The 26097-nt window shown below is 35.3% G+C and overlaps 1 protein-coding gene across 1 annotated transcript in view; it reads right to left on the bottom strand.

The window, feature by feature from the left end:
* Positions 1-3301: 3301 nt before the first annotated feature.
* Positions 3302-26097, bottom strand: part of gstcd (glutathione S-transferase, C-terminal domain containing) — a 57428-nt gene continuing 34632 nt past the window's right edge. Inside the window, exons 5-11 of the mRNA XM_073842779.1 lie at positions 24892-25007; positions 24590-24634; positions 24042-24170; positions 14485-14618; positions 11936-11966; positions 9943-10012; positions 3302-4926 (exon numbers count right to left, since the gene is read on the bottom strand). Of these exons, the coding sequence (XP_073698880.1) occupies positions 4787-4926; positions 9943-10012; positions 11936-11966; positions 14485-14618; positions 24042-24170; positions 24590-24634; positions 24892-25007 (665 nt within the window). The 3' untranslated portion in view covers positions 3302-4786. The remainder of the gene's footprint in view (positions 4927-9942; positions 10013-11935; positions 11967-14484; positions 14619-24041; positions 24171-24589; positions 24635-24891; positions 25008-26097) is intronic.

Genomic DNA, 26097 nt, shown 5'->3' with positions numbered 1-26097 from the left:
CGGGAAAAGTTATGTGCCAAATTTTTAAGGACTGTTTCGCCCACATAAGCAGTTCTTGAGCAAAACAGCAGTATAACTGTGCATAGTGCTGTTTCTGTTGTGTAACTCAGCTCTATATAGAAAAAAATAGGGATTTCTGGGTCACTGCATTCAATATTTATTTTCAATAAATCAAATTTGCATACAGAGGAGGACCATATTTGCATCTAAATTAGAAATTAATCCAAATGACCCTTTGCAATTACTTTTTTCAAGTAACTAGTAAAGTAACGCATTATTTTTCCGTTTTCAAGAAAATATCTAAGTTACTTTTTCAAATAAGTAATGCCAGTTAATTTTTTCCCATTTATTGATTGAAAGCTCTCCTGTCTGCATGTTAAGAGAAATCTGGAGGAAGATGTTACTTTAATCCTAGCATAAATGTGAACACGCATTAATTCACCTCACTCACAAAAAAGATTCAGTATTCCTCAAAATGAATAAAAACAGTGAAATGCAACTCTGAATATGTTAAATAATACAAATATCCTTGTGTGTTTAATCCTATATTAATACCCAGTGTCTTTGCTGCTTTAGATGATCCAATTCAAGCATACTAATAAGCAAAAATTACTCAAGTTAAACTAATTTTATTGCTGAAGAATGTTGAACTTTCTTCTGTGTTCTACCGTACAGACATGAATTTACTTTTCCTTCAGCCTGAGGCTTACATTTGCCAAATATAAAACTTTTCAAATTAAAAACTATCAAGCAAACCCTGCCTAGATTTAAAAAGTAACCTAAAAGTAATGTAATTAGTTACTTTTTTAGGAAGTAACACAATATTCTAATGCATTATTTTTAAAAGTAACTTTCCCCATCACTGGTTACTTTCGCCATGTCTGACAAGCCATAGCGCTCTAACTTCTTACTTTTGGCAAGAATCAAATTTTGCCATTTTTGTAAGAAACTTAAACAATAAATACTATTTTGTGTCTCTTTAATGTGTTGTGACAAATCACTGTAGCGCCTCTGTTCAAGCGGGACATGAACCGATCATCTCTTTCTCTTTACTAGTTTATAGCACAAACTAAACATAAATGAACATCAGAAGGTATCTTGTTTCAACCTAAAACCAAATTGTCTGAATTCAGACAGATTAACTTTGCATCACCTCCAATAGATTTCTTTTTTTGTGAGTATTTACATACGATTATGTTAAAGGAGAATTTCACTTTCAGAACAAAAATTTACAGATAATTTACTCACCCCCTTGTCATTCAATATGTTCATGTCTTTCTTTCTTCAGTCATAAAGAAATAGTTTTTTGAGGAAGAAAAATTCAGGAATGTTCTCCAAATAATGGACTTCTATGGTGCCCAGGAGTTTGAACTTCCAAAACACAGTTTAAACGCAGCTTCAAAGGGTTCTAAAGCTCCCAGTCGAGAAAGAATGGTCTTATCTAATGAGACGATGGGGTCGGTACTTCTGTGGCGATGTAGGGCAATTTTGAAGTTGGTGGAGAAAATGAGATGTCATGAACCGGAATACACAAAGTTGACGCAGAGCTAGACAAGAGGAACATTTGAAGGTTAAAAGTATATAAATTGTAATAAAAAAAAAATTTAACCCATCGTCTATTCAAATGTTCAACAAAATGAGTAAAAAAATACTTTCTGAAATAAAATAAAGTGCTATGCTACTCTCCAAACCGTTTTAGTCATGTTTTCCCAGCATAACAAATTTTACTTTGTTTAACGCAAAGTATATTTTGGTTATCCCATTAAAAATAACATTCAAATTGGATAATTTTAGAGCTTTAAAGTGCTGGAAATAGTTATGTTAAATACTGGAAAGTCATTAAAAAGGTGCTTGAATTGCATTGCAGTAAGCTAAACAGCTAAGACATTTAGTTTCGCTTTCGGTTTGTTTGTCGCGACCGAATTATCCTGGATCGTAATTTCTCAGACGGGAACGCGATTGCGATTTCTTCCGAGGTGGACCACCCCAGAATGCAATCGCAGGGCCCCAGGCATAGTAAACATGCCCCAGATGGCAGCGCTTGTGAGTTAAACGACGCAGTAGTAGTGCCAGTGCGACCGCTCACAAAAATTAGTCCCTCCGGCAGAAAAATGGTCGCAATTTGTCGCCCTGAGCCCTGAGAAATCAGATGGCTTTGCATGCTTTCAAATCGCTGTGGCAGTACTTTGATGCCATACACTGATCGTCTGCGCGGTGCTGCTTAAAGTGCAACACATTTATACATTTCGCCCTCTGTTGGAATAAAAGCGGCAACTTCTCCCCATCACCTCTTAGGAAAAGTAAAATAATTAAACATAAATCGATTCGGAGGTAAACCAACTGATTTTTAAATGGTTTCAAATGGAATCGCTATAGTTGGGTGAATCAATTTTTGTAAATTGTACACTCTTTTTTTAACTACACTGTAAAAAATTTGCTGTAGTTCTGCAGCTGGTTTCCAGTAACTTACTGTAGATTTTTAATTTATGTTAATTACTGGCAACAGTTTGTTCAAAGTTAAATGAACATTAAACATTAACAAGTCTTTGTCTTTACAGAATAAAACTATAAAATAACAACCTACTGCAAAGCATTCTGGGAACCAGAAACCTTCATCAACCTTTTTCTGTTTTTTTCCTTTAGATTTTGGTTCCCAGAATGCTTTGCATGAGGCTGTTATTTTAGTTTTATTCTGTAAAGATAAAGACTTGTTAATGTTTAATGTTCAATTAACTTTGAACAAACTGTTGCCAGTAAATAGCATAAATTTAAATCTACAGTAAGTTACTGGCAACCAGCTGCCAGTAATACTGTAATTTCTACAGATTTTGTTTACAGTGTAGATAAGAATGTTCTTCCACGGCTGAGATTGCTTAGAACTTTTGAAGCTGCATTTAAACTTCATTTTGGAAGCTCAAACTCGCCCGCACCACTGAAGTTCACTATATGAAGAAAAATCCTGAAATGTTTGCCTCAAAAAGATTCCTTTACGGCTGAAGAAAAAGACATGAACATCTTGGATGACAAGAAGGTGAGTAAATTATCTGTAAAGCGGTTAAGTAGGTTTACATTTAGTAGTATATTCAGCAGCCAAAAAATAAGCTCAACACCAAAACTTTACTTACACCTCCACTTCTGTTATCAGTATTGTCTCTACAGGCCATGTTTTTTAGTATTGTGCATTTGCCACTGTCAGATTTTGGCATAGTGCATCAATTTTTATATTACGAAATCAGCAATTCTGTACTCTTTAGAAAGAAGAAGACAAAAACCCAGCAACAACGAAAAAGACAAAAGAAACAACCTTCCAATATCTTTATGTCAGCATTACAGTAATGCGGTTATATCTAGCCTCATTCTATCCAACACTGTATGTATTTGTTTTTCATGTACATTTAGCCAGGGCCCCGAGCCAAACCTTGAGGAAAGCAGCGTTTCCCATTGAAATGATTCCAGCTCTTTGGAAGGTGCCCCCGTCTCCGGTCTTTCACACTCAGTGAGATTGGCTCCGCTAGCAGAATTCAGATGAGCTGTGCTGGCTTGGTTCCTCAAAGCTTAAAGGTTGTGCACTTCCTCATGGCGGAGGAACAGATCTCATCTCTATATCACAAACGTGACAGTCCGCGGCTCTTCTGTAGCGGGCAAACCGGAGGCGTGTTTGATGACAGTATGGCTCCAAACACAGCAAAGTAAACCGGGGGAATAGTTCATATATCAGTGCACGCCGCAGACCGACACAACACTTTGACATTTGTGCGAGCCGTGGCCTAATCAAATATTCATAACCGTGGTCAGATTAATCCACGCATGCACCATTTCATAAATATTAACCCTTTCAAATTCTCCCAACCCCTGACACGAGGGAGTCGAGATAAATACCTCCTCGTGTTTACTTTCAATACTTTTAATCAAACACTTTGAGACAAAAGCTCAAGAGCGACGTCCCCGCTTTCTTGCGAGGGAGAAGAGCAAATTACAATGAATAATTTTACATTGGTAATAACATGAGAAAAGCAGCCTTTTGAGACTCTTTTGTTTTGCGCATAATATGAGATAACGGTGGAGGAGAGGGCGCAAGGTGGTTTTACACAATTCAATGTGTCTGATTTGCAAACAGCCTTTGAAATCATGTTTAATTTATTGAGGGGCGTGGGGCTTTTTGTCTCTTTTTACAAATAAACCCTTGGCATGCAAATCAAGCAGGAAAGTACTGATCTATAAGACGTTAGTGAAATAAAAATCACTCTAATTGTTTAGAAGACGTCAAGTTTAGAAGCCTTTTAAAAATCTGAACTGATTGCACAATTGAATCATCAAACCATGATTCAAGGGTGTATGTGCTAAAAAGTAGCCATCTGTGCTTTTGCATCAAAGGAAATCAATTAAACGATTGGTTTACCCAAAAATTAAAATCTTGTCAGTGTCATTCAATATCAGTATTTCTTTTTTCTTCTGTGAGACGTCAGATAGAATGTCAAAGCTTCTGTTCTGCATAAAAGAAAAGTGGATGGTAATTCAAACTCCCAAAAGTACAAAAAGCTATTTTTTGTTAGTTCAAATCAACATCCACTTTTGTTTTATTGAAAAGAGTGACTAACTTCTTTTTGTTTCGCAGAAAAAGAAAAAAATAGAGGTTAGAATGATCCCAAAGTGTTCATATTTAGATGAACTATCCCTTTAAAATGGACAAACATCTCACGGAATGAATGAAAAAACATTGAACTTCCGTTCATGGAGGTACAGAATTTGTAGTCCTGACATGACGGGTGTTTCTCATGAGTCAGTGTTATCTTGTCGGTATCCCCACCAGCATATTGTTCTTAGGCGAGCAGCCCTCGGGGACCATGGTCATCACCCTCACAGAATACCCATGAGTCTCGGCGGCCCAACTGCGGTCCAAGTCTACCAGTCCCATACAGCGCTTCCCTGGTGATTAAGAGAGAAAAGATTTGGAAATGAGACTAATTATGAAACGTTATCTTTATTGAGCACAGGCCAGAAATCTATGCTGAATACATTACTCACTGTTAATTATGGACAAGAAAAAGCTGAATTTTACTGCAACCTAAATGCACTTTCATTTCAATTATCAGTCAATGAAATAAATTTCACACTTAAATTAATGCACTGGCTTTGCCACAGACATTTTAACCTTGAATCTGCAAAAAACAAATATAACTTAAGAGTGACAGGCTATTGGGCAAGACACTCCAAAGGGTTCAAAAGCATTCAAAAGCTCACATTTTTAATAAGCTTGTATTAAGCAAATATGTGTTAAATGAGCTGTAAAAGTTGTCCAAAAAGCCCTTGATGAACAAGTTTGTGATTGGGAACTTTGTGTTTTTATATTTACCAATGCTGTACAATTTAAAATAGCACTTTAAATATTTGGTATTTATTCCTGTGATGCAAAGCTGAATTATTTTAGAATACTTCAGTCTTTAGTGTCACATGATCTTTTAGAAATCATTCTAATATGTTGATTTGATGCTTAGGAAATACTACTTATTATCAATGTTAAAAACAGCCGTGCTTCCTAATTTTATAGAAGCCATGCTACAATTTTTTAATTATTTGATGAATATAGAACAATCTTTTCAAAACTTTTTTTCAAAGTGGAATTTCAAATGACTTTAACAACAGACACTTCTTTAAAGATACCCTGTTATCTCAGGGATAAAATGGTAAAACTTAAAGCAGTGCCTTTTGAGAACACTCTAAAGACTTTAAAACAAACTTTATCATCTTATCAAACTGTAATTAACAGCTCATCTAAATTCAAAGATATCTGTCTTTGAAAGCCTTTGGAAAGTCTCGGCTTTGACTGTCACGGCACAGGCATCGGCGCTGGTTAGCTTGTGTTTTCTGAAGAGGCTGAGAGGCTGTCATCTCGCCAGCAATAAAAGATGGGCAGTGGAAGGCGAGATGACAGTGGCGTCAGATTTATGCGAGACTGCGATGAGACTGTGAGGCTGAATCGTATGCTGAGAAATTTGACGGAGAGAGAGAGAGGTCACAGATTGGGAAGACATGTCTGTTCATGCTAGAGTGTTTTATACATGGTTAGAGATTCACCATTTATACTAAACTGAAATGCTTTATAAGGGTTTATTGGTAAGCTAACAAGTGCTTTTGGTCCAGAGAAACATTTACAAAGTCTCAGGTGTCCCCAAAATGTGTCTGTAAAGTTTCAGCTCAAAATACCCCACAGATCATTAATTATATCATTTTGAAAATGCCTATTTTCAATGCAAGCAGAAACACGCTTTTTTCATGCATTTCTCTTTAAATGCAAATGAGCTGCCCGCCCCCTTTTCCAGAGTAGGGCTGTGCCTTCACAGCTCACACCTCAGATACTCTGCTAAAAAACATTTGTTTGGTTTTGATTATCATGTATATTGCGCTGAAATCATGCGTTTTAAACCATATTAGTTTAAACTTATGATAAAAGGTTTTCTGAACGCACACATCCAAAAACACGCACACAGAAAGTGGCTGTCACACGGCATTTGAGTACTAAACTAAGTTCTCTTTCATGTCTTATTGCGCTTAAACTGTCAAATACACAAGTTTACGTTAAAAACACACAGGAGCTACAATACAGTCGGTTATGTCTGAGAAAGTAAACATCTGGGAAAAAAAAAACATGTTTATATTAAATCTGTGTGGCAGCAGCGTAATATACAGTAAACAGATCAATAAATCCACTCTTGTCTTCTCTGAGGCTGGGACTCTAAATAGTTTTCTCTGCTCAACTTTTGCCATGAAAAAAATAAACTAAATGGCGGTAATATTACAGTAAGATCCCCTTCCTACATCACGGGGGGAGAGAAACCAGTGGCTTGATTTTTCACATGCTTGTGGAGAAAGGCCTGTCAAAGCAAAGTTACTGGGTTGTCCTTTTTCACATTTTCTGGGCTGGTAGATACACCAGGGAGCCAATTATCGCACTTAAACACTGAAAAAGTAAGATTTTCATAATATGTCCACTTTAAATGTCCAATGGAAATTGCAATTGTTACAATGGCCCAGGATCAGCAATCTCCATGTAAAACTGATCAGGCAGACCAAACCCTAAGTACTCACACCATCTACAACGTCACCAAGACTCGCCCTAATCGACCTGACAGGGGTGCTACAGCGATCAAAAGTACAAAATTGCTCATAACTCCTAAACCATTGCAGGCTCAAGTGTCTTATGTGGTTAGAATCCTTGGCTCACGCCGGACAAAATTGTTATTGTGCATTTTTTTTAAAAACTGAACTAGTTTGTGACTATGTCCTGGGTTTAAACCTAATTGGAACCAAACCCCAGTGCAGGAAGATTTTGTGAAGAGTGAATATCATAAATGATTTACTTAGTAATAATAAGCTTTTGTCTTTTAATAATTTGAAGGGAAAATTTCAGTTAGAAGGCCGTGATCATTTTTGGAAATATTTACAAATTAGACACTGCTTGAAGGTAAAGGTTCCCATGGAACAAAATAAAAATGTTTTAGAAAATTTCTTTGAACTACCAAGACCTATCCAAAAAGCATCTAAATTTTACCAACTCTGTTTAAGGATCGATGACAATAACTGTGAAAACCTAAGACTGATTTGGCAGAGAGACATCGATAGTGACATAGATAAAGTCACTTGGAACAGAATTCTGTCCAACAGTGGAAAGTATATAAAAGAAGCAAGAGGCAAATTTATTCAATATAAGGTATTACATAGGTATTATTACACTCCAGTTCGACTTTTTAGAATGGGTTGTATGGAAGATAATAAATGCTGGAAATGTAAAGAAGAAAGTGGTACATATATGCATGCTCTTTGGGAATGTTCAAAGATTCAACCTTTTTGGAAAGCTGTGTTAAAATATTTAGAAGAATGTTTGGGATTTGACATTCCAGTATCACCCAGGATATGTTTGTTGGGAGATAAATCAGAGATTTTACAGATAAAAAACAATGAGTTCTCTCTTATTACAGTGGGTGTAGTCACAGCAATACGACTGATACTTAAATTTTGGAAAGATATTCAATGTCCTACAATTAAAATGTGGATTGAATTTGCGACTGAGAGTGTATCATATGAAAAAATGTTAGCCAAATTGAATCAAAATTATAAAGATCTGGACATATGGGAAAAATGTATTCAGACTGTGGTTTCAAAGGATGACTGATAATAGATCAATGTTTAGATTGTGACTTGCTTAACCTGTTGTGCTTTACAGTATTATCTCTGGTTATTACTCAGTGATTACCATTGTTGTGTCCTTTTTTTTTATTTTTTTTTTATTGTTTTGTTTTGTAAATAGATTTACTTGTATGTTATGTATAAGAAAACCAATAAAAAAAACTTCATTTTCAAAAAAGAGTGAATATCAATAATTATTAAAAAAAAAAAAAAAAAAAAAAAAAAAAAAAGTGTGAACTTTCGGCACTCCATTGCAAAGGGACGGCAAAATGTTTAAAAGGGGCAGGAATGCCTATACCAAAATAGTTATAACTTTAGAACTGTATGAGATATCTTGGCCAAACTCACAACGCTTATGTAGGAGCTGAATCTGAGGTAACGTGAAAAAAGTTGAGCAGAAAAACATGTAACGGCCATAACTATGCCAATTGGCATGAAAATTGGTACACATGGTCTTAGTTCAAGGAAAGGAAGGAAAGGAAAGGAGGTGACGTGCTCTGCATTTAACCCATCGTGAGGCCAAGTATGGTGACCCATACTAGGAATTTGTGCTCTGCATTTAACCAATCCAAGTGCACACACACAGTAGTGAACACACACCCGGAGCAGTGGGCAGCCATTGCTGTGGCGCCCGGGGAGCAGTTGGGGGATCGGTGCCTTGCTCAAGGGACTCACCTCAGTCGTGGTATTAAGGGTAGAGAGAGTGCTGTACATTCCCTCCCCCCACCTTCAATCCCTGCCAGACCTGAGACTCAAACCCGCAACCTTTGGGTTACAAGTCCGATTCTGTAACCATTAGGCCACGGCTGCCCCTAAAGTGCCACAAGTGGCTGTAAGGATATTGTCGTATCTCAAAAAACATGGCCAATGATCTTTGAGCACCTATTAAAGAAGCTTAACGGAAAAACTTGATGGGCTTGTTTGACTCACAGCCTTAAAAGTCCGCAAGAAATTTTGGTAACACTTTAGAATAGGGAACACTTATTAACTATTAACTACGACTTTTCCCTCAATAAATTCCTAATTTGCTGCTTATTAGTAGTTAGTAATCTAGTTGTTAAGTTTAGTATTGGGTAGGATTAGGGATGTAGAATAAGGTCATGTATAATAAGGCATTAATATTTGCTTAATTAGTACTAATAAATGGCTAATATTCTAGTAATATGCATGCTAATAAGCAACTAGTTAAGAATTCGTAAAATAAAGTGTTACTGAAATTTTAAAAGAAATCGGCCACTAGGGGGTGATATATTTTTCATGGGTATAAATGATTGCATATTGCACGTTTATTTTTTGTGCATACGAACACTATTTGTAACATACAATAGACCTCTTCTTTCTGAATGACTTTGCCTTGAATCACTGCTGTCAATCTGCCAAACTACTAGTCCTAGGTTTTTTGCTCAATATGGAAAAAAACACTGGGGCTTTCTAGACTTTTTAGATCAATAATTATCAAAAAAATGTTGAAATTTACCCTTTGGCAAGCTATAATGGGGTTGTTTAGAAAAGGGGCCAAATATACCCAAAAGCATATAATGAAAACTAAAAATTTCACGAAACCTGGTGAGCAGATGTGACAGGTGATTTTTAACAAGCATGCAAAAACTCAAGCATGTCAAAAGTCTCTTTAACACCGCAGATTATTCTGGCCTAAGAATTTTAGCCAGATGGACAATCTCTATGAGGAATTTCCCCTCTCTAAGCAAAACAGGCACAACAACTATGACCACCTGTTAAAAGAAACAAACATCTTACCAATTAATCGCCGTTCTGGGGGTAAACTGACAGCCGTCTGGTCCGCAAACCTGCACAGGATCATGTGTTCCTGTGGAAACCATAAAACACGTTAACATACCGAACACATGCAGACACGTCAATAAACACACTTGCACATAAACTTACAAACACGAAAATATCTGAAAACAGCATGCATGCAGCTCAGCTAGCGTAAATTGCAAAGAAACATCAATGCATCAGATCGTTAGGGTTGTGGTAAGAGAACAGCCCATTTATCAACCGTTACAACCAGTCATTAAAGGGAAACACAGAGGAAAGCAGCACCCAGTTCATTTTATATTAATCAATATACTCTAATTGCATTTTTTCGCAGGGAACAGTGCAAGGATGTGCCGCAAAATGACTTCCTCTGCTGTTGATGACCAACGACGGCTTCAAGCTACCATTATTCTGCATTAACTGAGTGAAACAAGTGCTGATGGAAAGAAACGTAACAGCCTTGGCAGATTGATTCCTCCTATCAAGTTTAATCCTCTAGGCTAATAGCTGTGATCAATACTATAACTCAGTATAACGTCTCAAAAACAGGCTTTAACACAGGAAAGTGTTTCATGAAACACTTTTTAATGAGAAACACTGCGTCGATTATGCTAGTTTGGAAAGAAGCACAGAAAATATATCATGTTTAATTTCATTTTTAACAAATCAAACTCAAATCAAGCCCTAACAATTTAAATAAAACAGTCTTTTCAATGCATTGAAATCATTTTATGAATGCAGTTACTGCACTAAAATGCAATAAATAATCCAGTCAAATTTAACAAACCAGAAAGAAACACATATGCATCTAAACTGTGTGTTTAGATCAAATTTTGAGTTATATTTACCTGTGCCAAATTAGGGTGGTTGCCAGGTCTGCAATTTCTTAGGAAATTATCACACCTACAGTATCCTAACAAGTCCAAACAGTTTAATTCATAACTCAGTTTGTTCAAATTCCAACACTAATAGCAGAAGTGATGCTTGCCTTAGCAAACAGCACTAATTAAATGTCTGTTTGCTCTAGGTCTACGCTGAGGGAACTGTCTTGTCTCTTGTAGGCCCCTATGTAGGTGATATCTCTGCAGGGGCTGTGAACGCAGTGTGAGAGGGGCAGATGCAGGAGTCGAGCAAACACTGATGACTGTGAGATACGACTGATTAACCTCATCCATTACTCACACTTCTGCCTCACTGTTCTGTCAGTGCCTGGAGATAAGACTGGGAAAAATACAACGTGCAACTACACGAGCACTCTATTCCCAGGAATAGCCTTTTTCAGCAGAGCTTGAGAAAATCAACAGTGAAGAGAAGGAAAAACATTGGCTTATGGACAGATGTTTTCAGCTCCTCAGAATCGGTGGCATGTTTGTGTACAGTAACATTTTCACTAAGCTGGTTCTGAAAGCAAAGAGCTGATGGAGATTCATCTCTTCTTCTTTTTTGTACTCTTTAGTTATGACTAGAGATGTACTGGTACAGACAATTTGGCGGAAACTACTATTACTCGCATATTGGCTGTATATTAGTACTTATAAATACATATTAATGACTTATTCTGCATGACCATATTCTAGATCCCATAAACCTACACAATACCTAAACATATCAACTACAACAACTACCTTGCTTACTATTAATAAGCAGCAAATTAGGAGTTTATTGAGGGAAAAACTTAATAGTGAATATGTGTTCCCTAAAGTGGTAACTAACTTTTAAACTCATAAACACTGGGCGACATGGCTTTCTCTTTTAAAATAAATAAATAAATCCTCTCTTTAACACGGAATCATAAAGATTGAACTGGCACTCAATGGCACTCTATTTGTTGTCAGTTTATTGTCTGAGGCATATTATGAGGCTCTCCTGTGGAGTTTTCCCAGAAGTGTCTCGCACTCAGAACCAGGCGGTGTGACGTCCCACACGTGTAGGCGATAATGAAAAGAGTGAAAGCGAGCGCTGAAACACTTACCTTATAGCTCAAAGTCTCTGTAAACCTCGCGCTGTGGAGAGAGACAGAGGGGGGCAGACTTAATGAACTCACACACACACTGAGGCGCGAATGAAAAATGACATGACGCATTAAAGGAAAAAAAGTTTAAGGAGAGGACAGTCTACCCGGATCAAAGGATAGTTTAACCAAAATTAATAAGCGAAAAGGGAGAATAAATTATACCGAACAATGACGTGACGCGATCAAATAGAGGCGCGCACTAATGTGGCAAAGATGTCGGCAGTGTGGAGGCATTTGAAACTGTCCGAGAAAGAGGCAAAACAATCATAACAAGCACCAACAGCGAGAGACTGTTTACTATCGCATCGCATGTCTTCCACGAGAAGAGAAAGGGCTGGTTGTTGCTGGTTACTGTATGATGACTGAAATCACGAAATGGCCTTAAACCATTGGTAAATAAACTACAGAACGTTATGTTTTAGTACTGAGCTCTTCTTGTGGGTTTCCGCCAAAAAAGTCAACATTCATAAATGTACTGTTGACAAAAATAACGATAACAATCATTACAACAGCTCTATTAATATATTTATTATAACATTCTCCTTTGCTCATTAAGGCTGCATTTATTTGTACATTAAAAACACATGCCTGATTCAAGAAGGGGCTTTTAAAGGGGTCATCGGATGCAAAACTAACATTTACATGTTGTTTGAACATTCATTTGTGTTGGCAGTTTGTGTACACAACCACCCTACAATGATAAAAATCCACCCAGTGGTATTTTTTCAATCTTTAAAAGTAATATCCTCTTTTTAAAATCAAGTCATTCTCAGCTTCTTGTCGTTGTGACGAAACACAGTTGATTGGCATGAGCGTCTTACCTTAGACCTGCCCTCACCGAGCTGAAACAATTACGAATACGATTGCCATTGTGTCGACTCAGATGCAGAGGACAACTCTAATTGAGCGATTGAGGTGTTCTATTGTTGGATGTAATAATGAACATGGCAGAAGTCATTTACTCCCGACATCTGAGCCACTGAAGTTGCAGAGCATAATGTTACTTTAAAAGGAAAGCGCCGATCCTGATCTACATATGCGTCTATGTTCATGTGAATCTTTCCTGATGCAGCTTCACCCACAGCAGAAGTGAGTATAAGGTTTTTTTTATGCATCTTTGCAAATAGCCTTTCTTAATAATGTGCTTGTTGGCAAGTTTTGCCGATAAACGTGGCTAAATGCGGCTAAAGTAAACATTACAGCTCGTAATCCCTCAGCAGAGAGGGGCGGAGCGAGCAGAGCTCATTTGCATTTAAAGGGCCTGAGTTGATATTTTGCAGAGCTGATTTTGACAAGGTAAAAGGGTGTTTTTTTTACACTACTATTGAGAATTTTTAACCAAAGTATTTTAGAGACTTTTCATTAAGACCCTAAAGAATCATATGAACTTGTGGAAAATGGGCATCCGATGACCCCTTTAAAAATGGCCAAAGAATACTATTTTACTAACTGATTAAATTTAAGTTAAATTGTGCTTTGTTGGTAGGCTCTAATGTCTACTAGAAAGTTTAAAATGTTTAGTGTTAAGTAAATATTTTTAAATTGTTGTTTTGTAATTTTTTTTTTTTTTTTTAAAGCAGGACAAAACTGTAAAAAGCACATTTTGGCTATTTAATTTATGCAATGGTGGAAAAAACTGGCAAAATTCATGGGGGAAAAACATAAAAAATCATTTTCGGTAATCGGCCTTCGGCCCAGTGTTTAATTTTTGTTCGACTTCAGAAAAGAATTTTCATTTCAGTGCATCCCTATTAAAGTAGACGCTGAAAACATTCTCTAAGGACACACACGCCACGCATGTAGCGGTTCGGTTTCAGAAATAAGCCATGTGTAAACACAGCCGGATGTCTCATGTAACACTTGCATGATAAAGAAGAGTGCAGAAACTCTTGGAGATTATGTGTGTGGTAGGTAATGTTTGCTACATTAACTATCTGTCATCAGGTCACCCTTTTTGGCCTACTCGAATGCCACAAATGACAAATCACTGTCATGGCAACACGGTGAACACAACCACGGAAAAATAATTTCCTGCGCTCGCTGCTCTTGCCACCCTGATGCTCATGGCCTGCGGCAAAATTCCTGTCTGAGATTAAATGAAAGTTTACGCCAGATTTGTAGAGTGATAGCTTGCGACTTGGGGGAAAAAAACTGATGACTGCTCGAAAGCAATTCTCACTGTAAGGACATTGTTAAAACACTCTCCTCATTTTTACGCGTTCTTGCCAACAACAAATGTGGGACTGATGAGGCTCAGCTGTGATTGTTGATACAGGACATTCAATTCTGAGAACGCTGATGTGAAGAGAGAGACAGAAATAGACGCAATAACGAAGGTTTATTATGGCTAGCTATTTTTGATCGTCCTGATTCGTTCCTGTCAGTATTTTTTCCAGAGCTTAACAATTAATACCGTGGATTATTACAGATCTACACTGTCGCTGTGTACTGTGGAATTAGGCGAACAAATGAAAAGAGAATTAGCGAGAGAGAAAAGTCATTTTCACCTCTTGGGAAAGTTGAACTTGAGTGTGTTTTGAATGAACCCGTAGCAGCAAGGACTAATCACAAATCCCGCCCGCGCCTGGAGGCAGCGATCCAACACCATGTCTGTCGCCACTCCGCACGCATGCAGGGCCACCTGAAATAGACACAAGACGCCAGTCACGCTGGTTCTTAATCAAAAGTTGGTAACCAACCCGCCACGAATGAGCAAGAAAAAAAAGTGTCACTTTAGGATAAAATGATCAAAGTTTGAGGTCAGTAAGATTTCAAATGTTAGCAGAAATTTCTACTAGAATATATGTGACCCTGGACCTCAAAGCCTTAAGTAGCATGGGTACATTTGTAGCAGTAGCCAAAAATACATTGTATAGGTCAAAATTATCCATTTTTCTCTTATGCCAAAAATCATTAGGATTTTAAGTAAAGATCATGTTCTCATGAAGATATTTTGTAAATTTATTACCGTAAATACATCAAAACTCAACTTTTGGTAAACTTAAAAAAAGCTAATCTGTTATTACTCATGCACAAAAATGACATAGTACATGGATAATACTGAGCTAACAACAAGTTTAACAGAACCAAAAGTTACCAAAAGTGAGTCGTCAAAAATTCAGCACTGAATACAATTAGTAATATGCATTGCTGAGAACTTCATTTGGACAACTTTAAATGCGATTTTCTCAATATTTAGATTTTTTTTGCATCTTCATTTTCCAGATTTTCAGATATTGCCCTATCCTAACAAACCATACATCGATGGAAATCTTACTTATTCAGCTTTCAGATAATGTATAAATCTCAAATAAAAAAAATTTACCCTTATGACTGGTTTTGTGGTCCAGGGTCACATATTATAAAATGTAATTTAATTTATTAAAAAAAAAAAACATTACACAGACAATGACTTTTTGTCTTGAATACTTCACTTGTATGATTTGTTTTGTTTTCATTTTTATTTTTGGATTCATTTTGCATTTTTTCCATTTAAACTCAGGGCACCATATATAGTCCATTATATGGAGAAAAATCTTGAAATGTTTTCCTCAAAAAACATTACGACTGAAGAAAGAAAGACATAAACATCTTGGATGACAAGGGGCTGAGTACATTATCTGCACATTTTTGTTCTGAAACTGAACTACTCTAATGTTATGAAGCTACGAGAGTACTTTTTGTGTGCAAAGAAAACAAAAATAATGGCTTTATTTAACAATTTCTTCTGTTCTGTGTCAGCTCCTTTGTCAGAGGCACAACACGCGTGCATCGTTGTACTCTTGTGAATGTGTGTCGAAAACTGACACTGAAAAGAAGAAATTTATAAATAAAGTGGTTATTTTGTTTACTTTGCACACAAAAAAAATTACGCAGCTTTATAAAATTACGGTTGAACCACTGATGTCACATGGACTATTTTAACAATGTCCTTACTACCTTTCTGGGCATTGAACATGTCAGTTGCATTGCTGTCTATGCAGGGACAGAGAGCTCTCGGATTTCATTAAAAATATCTTAATTTGTGTTACGAACATAAACCAAGGTCTTATGGGTTTGGAACGACATAAGGAGTAATTACAGACAAAATTTTCATTTTTGGATGCACTATCGCTTTAAGAGAGGAAAAGGTGCATGGAAATCATTTCACATTTTTTAATGGACTAAATAAATTAAAAAAAATATTTTATTTAAGTATTTAATTAAAACATATGAAGCCAGCACAAAAGATTAAAAGATTACATTCCTACAAACTTGGCATTTAAATAGGCTGTTGTATCTAACAAATAATTTTCATACTTTGTATTAGACAGTGCGCAGAGTGGCATAAATCAATGCATGACAACTAAAAACCGGATTAAACTCTTCATGCTGCTTTCTGCCTGTCCTTGACCACATTTCCACACATCTCAAAGCTCTTCCCACCTTTCTGTATCTAGCCGTGTTCTCATTGATCTGTTAGTGGCTCAGGCACAGAGAGAGAGTGCTGCAGTCATACCCTGCTGCTGTGACACTGCATGACAGCAGACGTCTCTCTGCCTATTAGCAGGAAAAGTGGATCGAACAGCCTGATGGAGGGTAAAGAAAAGTCTTAGATGTCCTCACAGAAGCTCAAGTGAAGATCAAGCGTTCGGCTTGGCTCACGGACCAGCGCTTGTATCTGTCACCGTTAGGGTGAGAAACTGGAACAAATAATGCAAACTGTTGTCTCAGGGAGTGTGTGTGCGCGCACATCCGACCAAATCCACGGATTAACACCCTTCAAATCCCCCATAAGAAGTTTTCCGGGAAATGTGGCTAAATCTCAGCGGATTCGCTTTACACGCCGCTTGGAGTTGCCATAGAAGAGGAAATATGTCTGTGAACTCTGTGTGGGAAAACACAGAGCCTTAGCTGACATTTTAGAAGCCGAGACGGAATAAATTAGGAAAAAGCAATATTGGCAAAGCGTCCAGTGTGGATTGTAATTAAGTTCTCGAGACGCTAATTAGACCGAAATGATTCATAATGTCTTTTTAACAGGATCTGGAGTAAAGCCATTCTCAAAAACCTTGGGCAGGTGTTTGAGTATTCAAGGGCCACCCTTATGTACTAATCAGAATCCATTAACGCACGGTTTCGGCTCTTTGAAGTAGACCACCATCTCATAATGGGGCCATCCATTCACGTCTGAAGCTGACAACAGAACGCCACATCACCACAACAAGCGAAATCGACTGTGAAAACCTGAAGCTTTGAAGACGTCAGCAGGTGAATTTATAAAGTTAGCAATGATGCAACAAAACGACAATACTACAGATCGTGCTTCTTAAGGATGCTGGGAGACGCTTTCAGATGTTGTTTTGTGAAAGTACAACTTTGAATGACCAATTACTGATGGAATTCTGATAATGATGGACGAGAGACTTTAAAGATTTAATTAATGCACTATTGTGGAACTTCAGGTACAAAGTGTGGGAATAAGGCCTGTTTTTCACAAAATAAAAAAGCATCCTAGCAGATGCATTAATGCAAGATATAGCACAACTGATAGCAACTTTCAATATCTGATATAATGCATTATTTTTATGTAGCTATATTGATAGGGTGATAAAGGAATATGATATATGAGAATGAAAATAAATAGTGTAATTATGGTAATACTAGTAGAGCTTTGCAATAAAATGCAACTAGGTAGGTAAAGTCTAAATATATTTATAAATCTCATTATGTCTCATATCAAAGAAAAGCAAAAATAAAAAAAACTTAAACCAAACAAAGCCAAACCAGACAAAAATCAAACAAAACTAAACAAAAACAAACAAAACAACAAACCAAACCAAACAAGCCAAAAAAATGAATTAAACCAAACCACCACACCCCCAAAAAACTAAATAAAAACGAACCAAACCAAGTCAAGTCAAAGTCAAATCAAACAAAAACCAAACTAAAACAAACCACGCAAAACCAACAAAAACCAAACAAACCAGACAAATTCAAACAAAACCAAACAAAAAACTAACAAAGAAAAAAAAAAAAACTGGATCAAACCAAAGAAAAACAAAAAAACATATTCAAACAAAACAAAATACAAAAACCAAAAAGAACCAAACAAAAACCAAAAAGAACCAAACAAAAACCAAACCAACGAAAAAACCAAGCCAAACCAAAACAAAACAAACAGAACTAAAAACCAAACCAAGGCAAACCAAACAAAAAAAGCAAAGCCAAACGAAATCAAACCAAGCCAAACCAACAAAAAACCAAACCAGACAAAATCAAAGAAAACTAAACCAAAAAGCAAACTCAAACCAAACAAGCCAAGCAAAAAAAAAAAAAAAAAAAAAAAATGAAACCAAACCAAGCCAAGCAAAAATAGCAAAGCAAACCAAACAAAACAAACAAGAAAAAACAAACTAATTAACCAAACAAAACAGGAAAAAAACATAACCAAATCTACAAAAAAAATTAAAAAAGGAAAACATAAACCAAAGCATAATTAAAAAAAACAAACCAAAAATAAATATTTTTTATTATTATATAAAATAAAATATTTTATTATATATAAAAAAATAACAGTAAAAAAAATCTAAAAATAAATAAAATATAAAAGAAATAACAGAAAAAAAAAAGTCTGGCTTATTTGAATTTTTAGAGGGAACAGGTCAATATAAAATAACTGTTTCACTTAAAATATTGCTTTTAATAACTCTGGGTGAATGTTCACTGTGGTAATAACAACGTAAAGCAAATCCCACTTGAGCTTAACATGATCATTATTCCTGGCATTCTTTGGTATAGCGATTAGGCCAGAATCTATTCTTTACAAATGGAAAGAGGTTGAAAAACACATCAGAGTCATTCCAAGTCTTTCACCGGAATGTCGGATGCTCCGTCTTTAGAACGAATTTACAGTCATAATGAGACAAAGCTGGTGGGCCGTCTCCCAAGAGATCAGATGAATGTTGTTTAGCATGGGAAAAGAAGCAGTGTTACAAAGCTCAAGTTTGTTTTTCCTTTGCAAGCAAATAAAGTGGAATTCGCATCAGTTTTGTGTGGTCTCTTGAACAAAGGATTCAACAAATGAAGGTTTTCTGAAAGTATTGGAAATGTAAGACATTGACAAAGAGCTTAACGTCAGCTTCAATGCTAGTTTTTTTCTCATATAAAGTATTCAGCATTGGATAGCAAAATAATAAAGCATGCTGCAAAAGCATTTTTCTCTTTTTTCATTTTTGCTGATGATGTTTCTTTTTCCTCCCTTCAATGGGGCTAAAAAACTTTTCCGTCTTTATAATTAAGTAGCTCGCCCGAGGTGTGGAAGGCACAGCTTCACGACTACGATGCAAGTTCATTATTCACAGCCAACAGAACACAGCAGTGTGCTTGTTTCACCATCATTCAACAGGTACAACAAATCAAGTTTGAGCAAACAGCCCATAACTTCTCTTCTCACATCATTACCCACATTTAGTCATTTTTTTCCTGTTGTAGCTACAAGCCTTATCACAGACTGTCTTAAAAAAGGAATAGTAGCTATTTTCACATACATCTAACCCTCTGGGAAACAATATGTATGTTTACAAACAGTTCTGGCTGTGCAGCTTTAGCAAGCAAAGACTTTTAATCATTTATGCTAATGAAATGTGAGTTTTGCAAGATAATACAACAGTTTAGAAACTCAAAGACAAGGGAAAATACAAATTCGATGCTCTGTGTCTCTAAATATAATGGCAATCTGACTTTTCCGTAATGCTTCCCGTCAATTGTAATTGCTGTATAAGATTTTCCTAAAATCATTCAAATTCACACAGATTCACCAATGAATCATTTAAATTTAGACTGATTGACAGAATGTAACAATTTCTTTCACTTCTTTTCAATATTTAATTTATTTTAATTTATTGTTTATTTATTAATGATACATTGAAGAATTTTAGAAATCATTATGGTTTAGTATAATTTGGAATTCTGAAAGATATTTTGAAAGCTATTTTGCTTTGTGTTAAACTCGTTAGCTCAGAATTGCCAGATACAAACTTGAATTTGTGAGAAAAAAGTCTTGAAGTAATGACTAATTACACAATGTAATTTATTTTACTTATTTTCAATATTTAATTTAATTTCATTTATTATTTATTTAATAATGGTAAATATTTAGGAACTTCTATCATTATGGTTTAGTACAAAATTAGAATTTTTAAAGATATTTTGGAAAGCTATTTTGCTTTTGCAAGTATATTAACATTCTAGAATTTTTTGTAACATTCCGCTATATTCTAATGCTTTCTGGAACATTCCAGAACTCACTTATGGTAACCGTTTATGTTAAATTTGTTGTAAGCCTTATTTCTTGCAGGTTTGAGTTTATTTCACACAATTCTGAGAAAAAAAAAGATTTGTGAGCTTATATCTCGAAATACTGACTTTATAACTTGCACTTGCATTTATATCATGCAGTTCTGAGATAAAAAGTCGCAATAACCTTTTTATACTTTTTTATTCAGTGCTGAATTTTTGACGAATCACTTTTGGTAACTTTTCTGTTAAACTTGTTGTTAGCTCAGTATTATCCATGTACTATGTCATTTTTGTGCATGAGTAATAACAGATTAGCTTTTTTTAATTTTTTTAAAGAATGAGATACACAACAATACTATATTAGCAAATATACTCCCTTCTAAGCCTTTAATTGAGATTAGGGTTAAAAATATATATATGGTTAGGGTAAGAAAGGGTTTAAAAAAATCAGTATATACACCTGCATCTTTGTATTGGGTTACCTTTTATTTTATTCTACAGTTGAGGTCAAAAGTTTACATACACCTTGCAGAATCTGTGAAATGTTAATTATTTTACCAAAATAAGAGGGATCATACAAAATGCATGTTTTTTTATGTTTTTATTTAGTACTAGTAAAAAATAATAGTTGAATTTATAAAAATTACCCTGTTGAAATGTTTACATCCCCTTGATTCTTAATACTGTGTTGTTACCTGAATGATCCATAGCTCTGTTTTTGAAGGAAAAAACAATGCATTAAGAGCCGGGGGAGAAAGCTTTTTTAATTTAAAGGGTAAATTTAACTTATTATTTTGTCTTCTGGGAAACATGTATCTATCTTCTGTAGCCTCTGAAGGGCAGTACTAAATGAAAAAAAAATTATATTTAGTGTATAAGAATACACATCTCCATTCTGTTCAGAAGTTTTCACTCTTGGCTCTTAATGCACACAGTAATTGTCAGAAAGGTTAAAAAAAAAAAAAAAAAAAAAAAGTTTGTTTGCTCGTTTCAATGGCTGCAGTATGCTGTGTTTTCTGCAAACTGACAACCAAGGCTGTCAAAATACAATTGGTTAAAACTGGCAGTGGGCGGAATCACACAGACCGAAACAAAAACAGACATTCCGACAGGGAACACACATTTTCAAAGTAGAATAACTGGCTATAGCATTGTTTTTCAGAGAAACAAGTATGTGCATGTTCCCTGAATATCTGCAAATGTATTACTGTGTTTTTATGCTTTAGTACAGTCAAAAAAAATTACATACAGCACCTTTAATGTAATCAACAAGGTGCTAAAAGAGCTCGATAACACTTTTATCACTTATTGCTGATGTAAGTCAAGGAATATTTAATCTTCACATAGAGAAAAATAACTAGATAAACCTAGGACGGTACTATTTTTGACAATTTTTTAGATGGCTGTTTGAAATTAATCTTCCACGTTCTTATTTTTTTAAACTTGTGCTAGTTGCCCAAAAGAAGTTCTACACGGAGATACTGGTATTAGTTTTTCGGAAACAGTGAAGGTTTGATAAAGGCCCTGTGTGTGGGCAGCAGATAATCCCCCAACCTCGGCCGCGCGTGAAGCTCAATACTGCAGCCGCAGCTCTCTGTGGAGATGAGGCCAGGGGCTGCAGGCCCAAACATCTCATTACTGCCAGAAGCAAACACAAGAACTGCAGCGAGCACATACCTCCACATTTATTACAGAGACAACAGTGTCCCTCAAAGATTACACAGCAAAAAAATCAGTTTATTAATCAGTATTTTTATCTGAAAACTGTTTTCAGATAAAATATATTGCGCCAAGTTTATTTTATACCACACTGACAACAATTTTGAGAGGTTTTTTTTGCCAGTGCTGTGCGAAAAATAAATAATAATAAAAAATATTAATATATCACAAAAAGCTAATATATTTATTAGCTTAATATTTACTTATTTATAGTCTGTCTAAAATAACATCAAAGAATGCTTAAAGGGATAGTTCCTCCAAAATAAAAATTCTGTCATTAATTACTCACCCTCATGTCCTTCCAAACCCCTAAGACCCTTCATTCATCTTTGGAACACAAATTAAGATATTTTTAAAGAAAAATCAAGAGCTTTCTGCATAGCCAGCAATGCAGCTACCACATTCAAAGCCGAGAAAGGTAGTAAGGACATCATTAAAATAGTTTATGTGACATCAGTGCTTCAACTGTAATGTTATGAAGCTATGAGAATACTTTTTGTGCAAAAATAAAAACTTTCTGTGTATGGAGACTGACAAGGAAGAGAAGAAATTGTCGGATAAAGTCATTATTTTTGTCTTCTTTGCACACAAAAATTATATTCATAGCTTCAAAAAATTACGGTTAAACCACTGATGACACATGACTATTTTAATGATGCACTTATTAACTTTTTTGGGCCTTCGACGTGTCAGTTGTGTTGCTATCTATTTAGGGTCAGAAAGTTCTTGGATTTAATCAAAAACATCTTAATTTGTGTTCCGAAAATGAATTAAGGTCTTACAGGTTTGGAACGACATGAGGGTGAATTGGATTAATTAATGACAGAATTTTCAATTTTGAGTGAACTATCCCTTTAACACAATTACAATCTAAACTAGATTCTGTAAAATACATTTTTTGTCTAATTTCAACTATTTTTGTGGTTACAATTTTTGGTAATTAGGTGTGGTATAAATTTGGATAGGCTCATGTCTATGGGTCAGTTTCATCACTCAAAATGCAGAAATGAGAAACTTGCTTTTAAAACTAAATGAAGGACAAACGTGAGGGTTAACTGCATAATTAAAATGGATGGCAGGATGACTAAAAAAGCTGTAATGAGAGAGTGCCAAAATCAATCCTTTTAAACAGGCTTTACAATGCAAATGAAGGGATACCTATACCTTCTGGCAAAACTGTACGTTCTTCATGTGAAATTATTAAAACGGCTCGTAGCAAAACCAAACGCTGTAAGCAAACATTAACAAAAGCAATTATCTATGAAAGACCACAGCGGGGTCCAAATATCTGAGAACACACTGAAAATAAGGGATTCAAAATCTAATGAAAAAGGAGAAATAAACAGATACTTTGAAAAATGTAACAAAGAAACACTATGAAATATTTCATTTATTTTCATTTATTTCATTTATTTTCAAACCAAAGAATTTGTGAGACCTGAATGATTTTTTTCTGAAGGACAGCAGGCAGTTTAACTGTTCAGGACAAACAAGGGACTCATAAACTATCATCACTAAACAAAAATTCAGGTAACAACACAGTATTAAGAATCAAGCGTATGAAAACGTTTTATAAATTCAACTATAATTTTCTCTTGTGGACTATATGTAAACGTCTTTTAAGTGAAATATCTTATTCAGGTCAGTTCTACATAAAAATTAACATGTATTTTGTGTCATCCCTGTCTTGTTTAGGTAAAATAATTAACATTTTGCAGATTCTGCAAGGTGTATGGAAACTTTTGACATCAACTGTATTATACTACACACACACACTTAAAGTATCATTATTACAATAGCACAAATGCTGGATTATTTACAAACCTATTCCTACACACAGACCCCAAAACAAAAACAAAAAAACAGAAAGAATAATAATAGTGAAATAAAAATGTGCCTCCTAAATTCGTTGGCATTATTAAAGCGAGTCTGAGAGATATAAATATTCACTGCAAACAACAACAACAACAACAACATCTGTGAATACATTTAACATTCTTGCTAGATAGATTTCTGTTATTATTCACAGACAAATATCATGCATATGTATAATACTAGCACCTACCCCAATGTTGAAGCTTCCAGTAAAATAGTCAAGGTTTGCCTGTACGAAGCCGATGTTTGCCAATCCAAGCTGAGCGCTTCGGTCTCTGGCCCTGACCAGTGACTCCTCTTTATTTTCAATGAGAATAACCTGATCGATAACAAAAAAAGAGATAATTCACCATGCCACATACAATATCTCTTACAGTTTAGTGGTTCATTGTCAAACCGCTGATTGATTCACAAACTGCTCTTCTTTGAAAAGCCATTTCAACCAAAGCAAAGAAAATCAAGTACATCTAATAATCCACTGAACCATCAAATGTGTATTAGCACTTAAAGAGTATTCGAACGCAGAGTTGATTTTCTGATTTGTGCTGGTTAAATTACAATTTTCCCAACAAGGTCTTTGGGGGGAGAATAAAACACACACACTAACAATAGTGTGGAATCAGTTTATTTTCCCAGTGTCTGCAAATGAGGTCACCGGGGAGGAAGACAGATTTAGTTTCTCTTCTGTGACTCCTTTAACTTGAACTTGCTACACTTGAACAAACCAGAAAGTCTTACCTGACATTTAGGAAGCGTGTGCGCCAAAACAATCCCAACGTGCCCCTAAGAAAACAAAGAAAGAAGCTGCTGAGAAAGATCTCAAAGAGCTCATCAGATCAAAGTGGCCTATCAGAATATTGACCTGTTGCTCACGGTCTGTAACGTCAGGGCTTATATGTATGCACAGGATAACAAGAGCACTCCCAAAGATTGCATGAGGTGGCGAGGGAGGAGAACAGATGCTCACTGACACACATGCAGACTCTCGTAAGGAAACAGAAACAAGTCCAGGATGTTTTTAAAATGTCAAGGCATCTTACCCCACCGCTGCAGAAATCCACCACCGTGTGCCCGGGGTGGGCCAGCTCCGTTACCATGGCAACCAGGTTGTTGAGTTGTTGTTGCTTGCGCACGGCGCGGGCGTCTGACATCTTACCTGTGGAGAAAAGTGAACGTTAAGAGTGAGGCGGCTGACAGCAACACAACGCAACAAGATTCCGAAATAAAAACGAGAGTCTGTGTTACAAATAAAACATGACACACTGGATAAGTGATAATGTACAGTCAGCAGGACTTTTATCGCAAAATAAACACAGATCAGAATCAGTCCATCAGCCTGAACGGGTGTATTATGAGAACGACTATCTGATCTTGTATAAACAAACAAATGAATGAATAAGATGGCTATATGAATGACAGATAAAAATAAGATATAAATAAACAACAAATTGATTTAAATAAAAATAACAGAATGGATAGTAGTAAAAATAATTTATAATGAATAAGACTGGCAAAGCTATGTGGGGAATGAATGAATGAATAAATGAATGAATGAAAACTATTGTTTTGTTTAAAAAAAACAGGTTAAAATTATTATATGAGAAAAAAGGTGGAATTATTCTAGAAACAAGCAAAGCTACATAGGGAATAAATGATATCAACATAAATAAAACATTGCTATATTATATTATTTTATTATACTATAATATTACTAATATTATTGGTTTTATTAAAATGATTTAAGTGTAAATTATTTTATTATAAGAAAAGAAAAAGGTGGAATGATGCTAGAGACAGGCAAATCTCTTTAGGAAAATAAAATCAATTGATAAATACTTTGGAAGAAAAGGAATCAGAAGAAAAAAATCAGTTTAAATTTTTTTACTAAAAGATAAGAAATAAACGATGTAGGAAATAAATAAATAAATAAATACCTGTTTTTTTTTAAATGTTTTAAGATGGAAAAAAGAAGGAACGTTTCTGGAAACAAGCAAAGCTACACAAGGAATTAAATATGTATATATAAAAAAAAATAATATTGTTTTTATTAAAACGTTTTAAATTTAAATTATTTTATTATAAGAAAAGAAAAAGGTGGGGATGATTGTAGAGACAAGCAAAGTTACATAGGGAATACATAATATTTATATAAATAAAATAAATAAATACTATTGTTTTTATTAAAAATGTTTTAAGTTTAAATTATTTCATTATAAGAAAAGAAAAAGGTCAAATGATTCTAGAGA

This window comes from Garra rufa, chromosome 6, assembly GCF_049309525.1.
Source record: "Garra rufa chromosome 6, GarRuf1.0, whole genome shotgun sequence".
NCBI lineage: Eukaryota > Metazoa > Chordata > Actinopteri > Cypriniformes > Cyprinidae > Garra > Garra rufa.
This window is presented reverse-complemented; position numbering and strand designations above follow the sequence as displayed.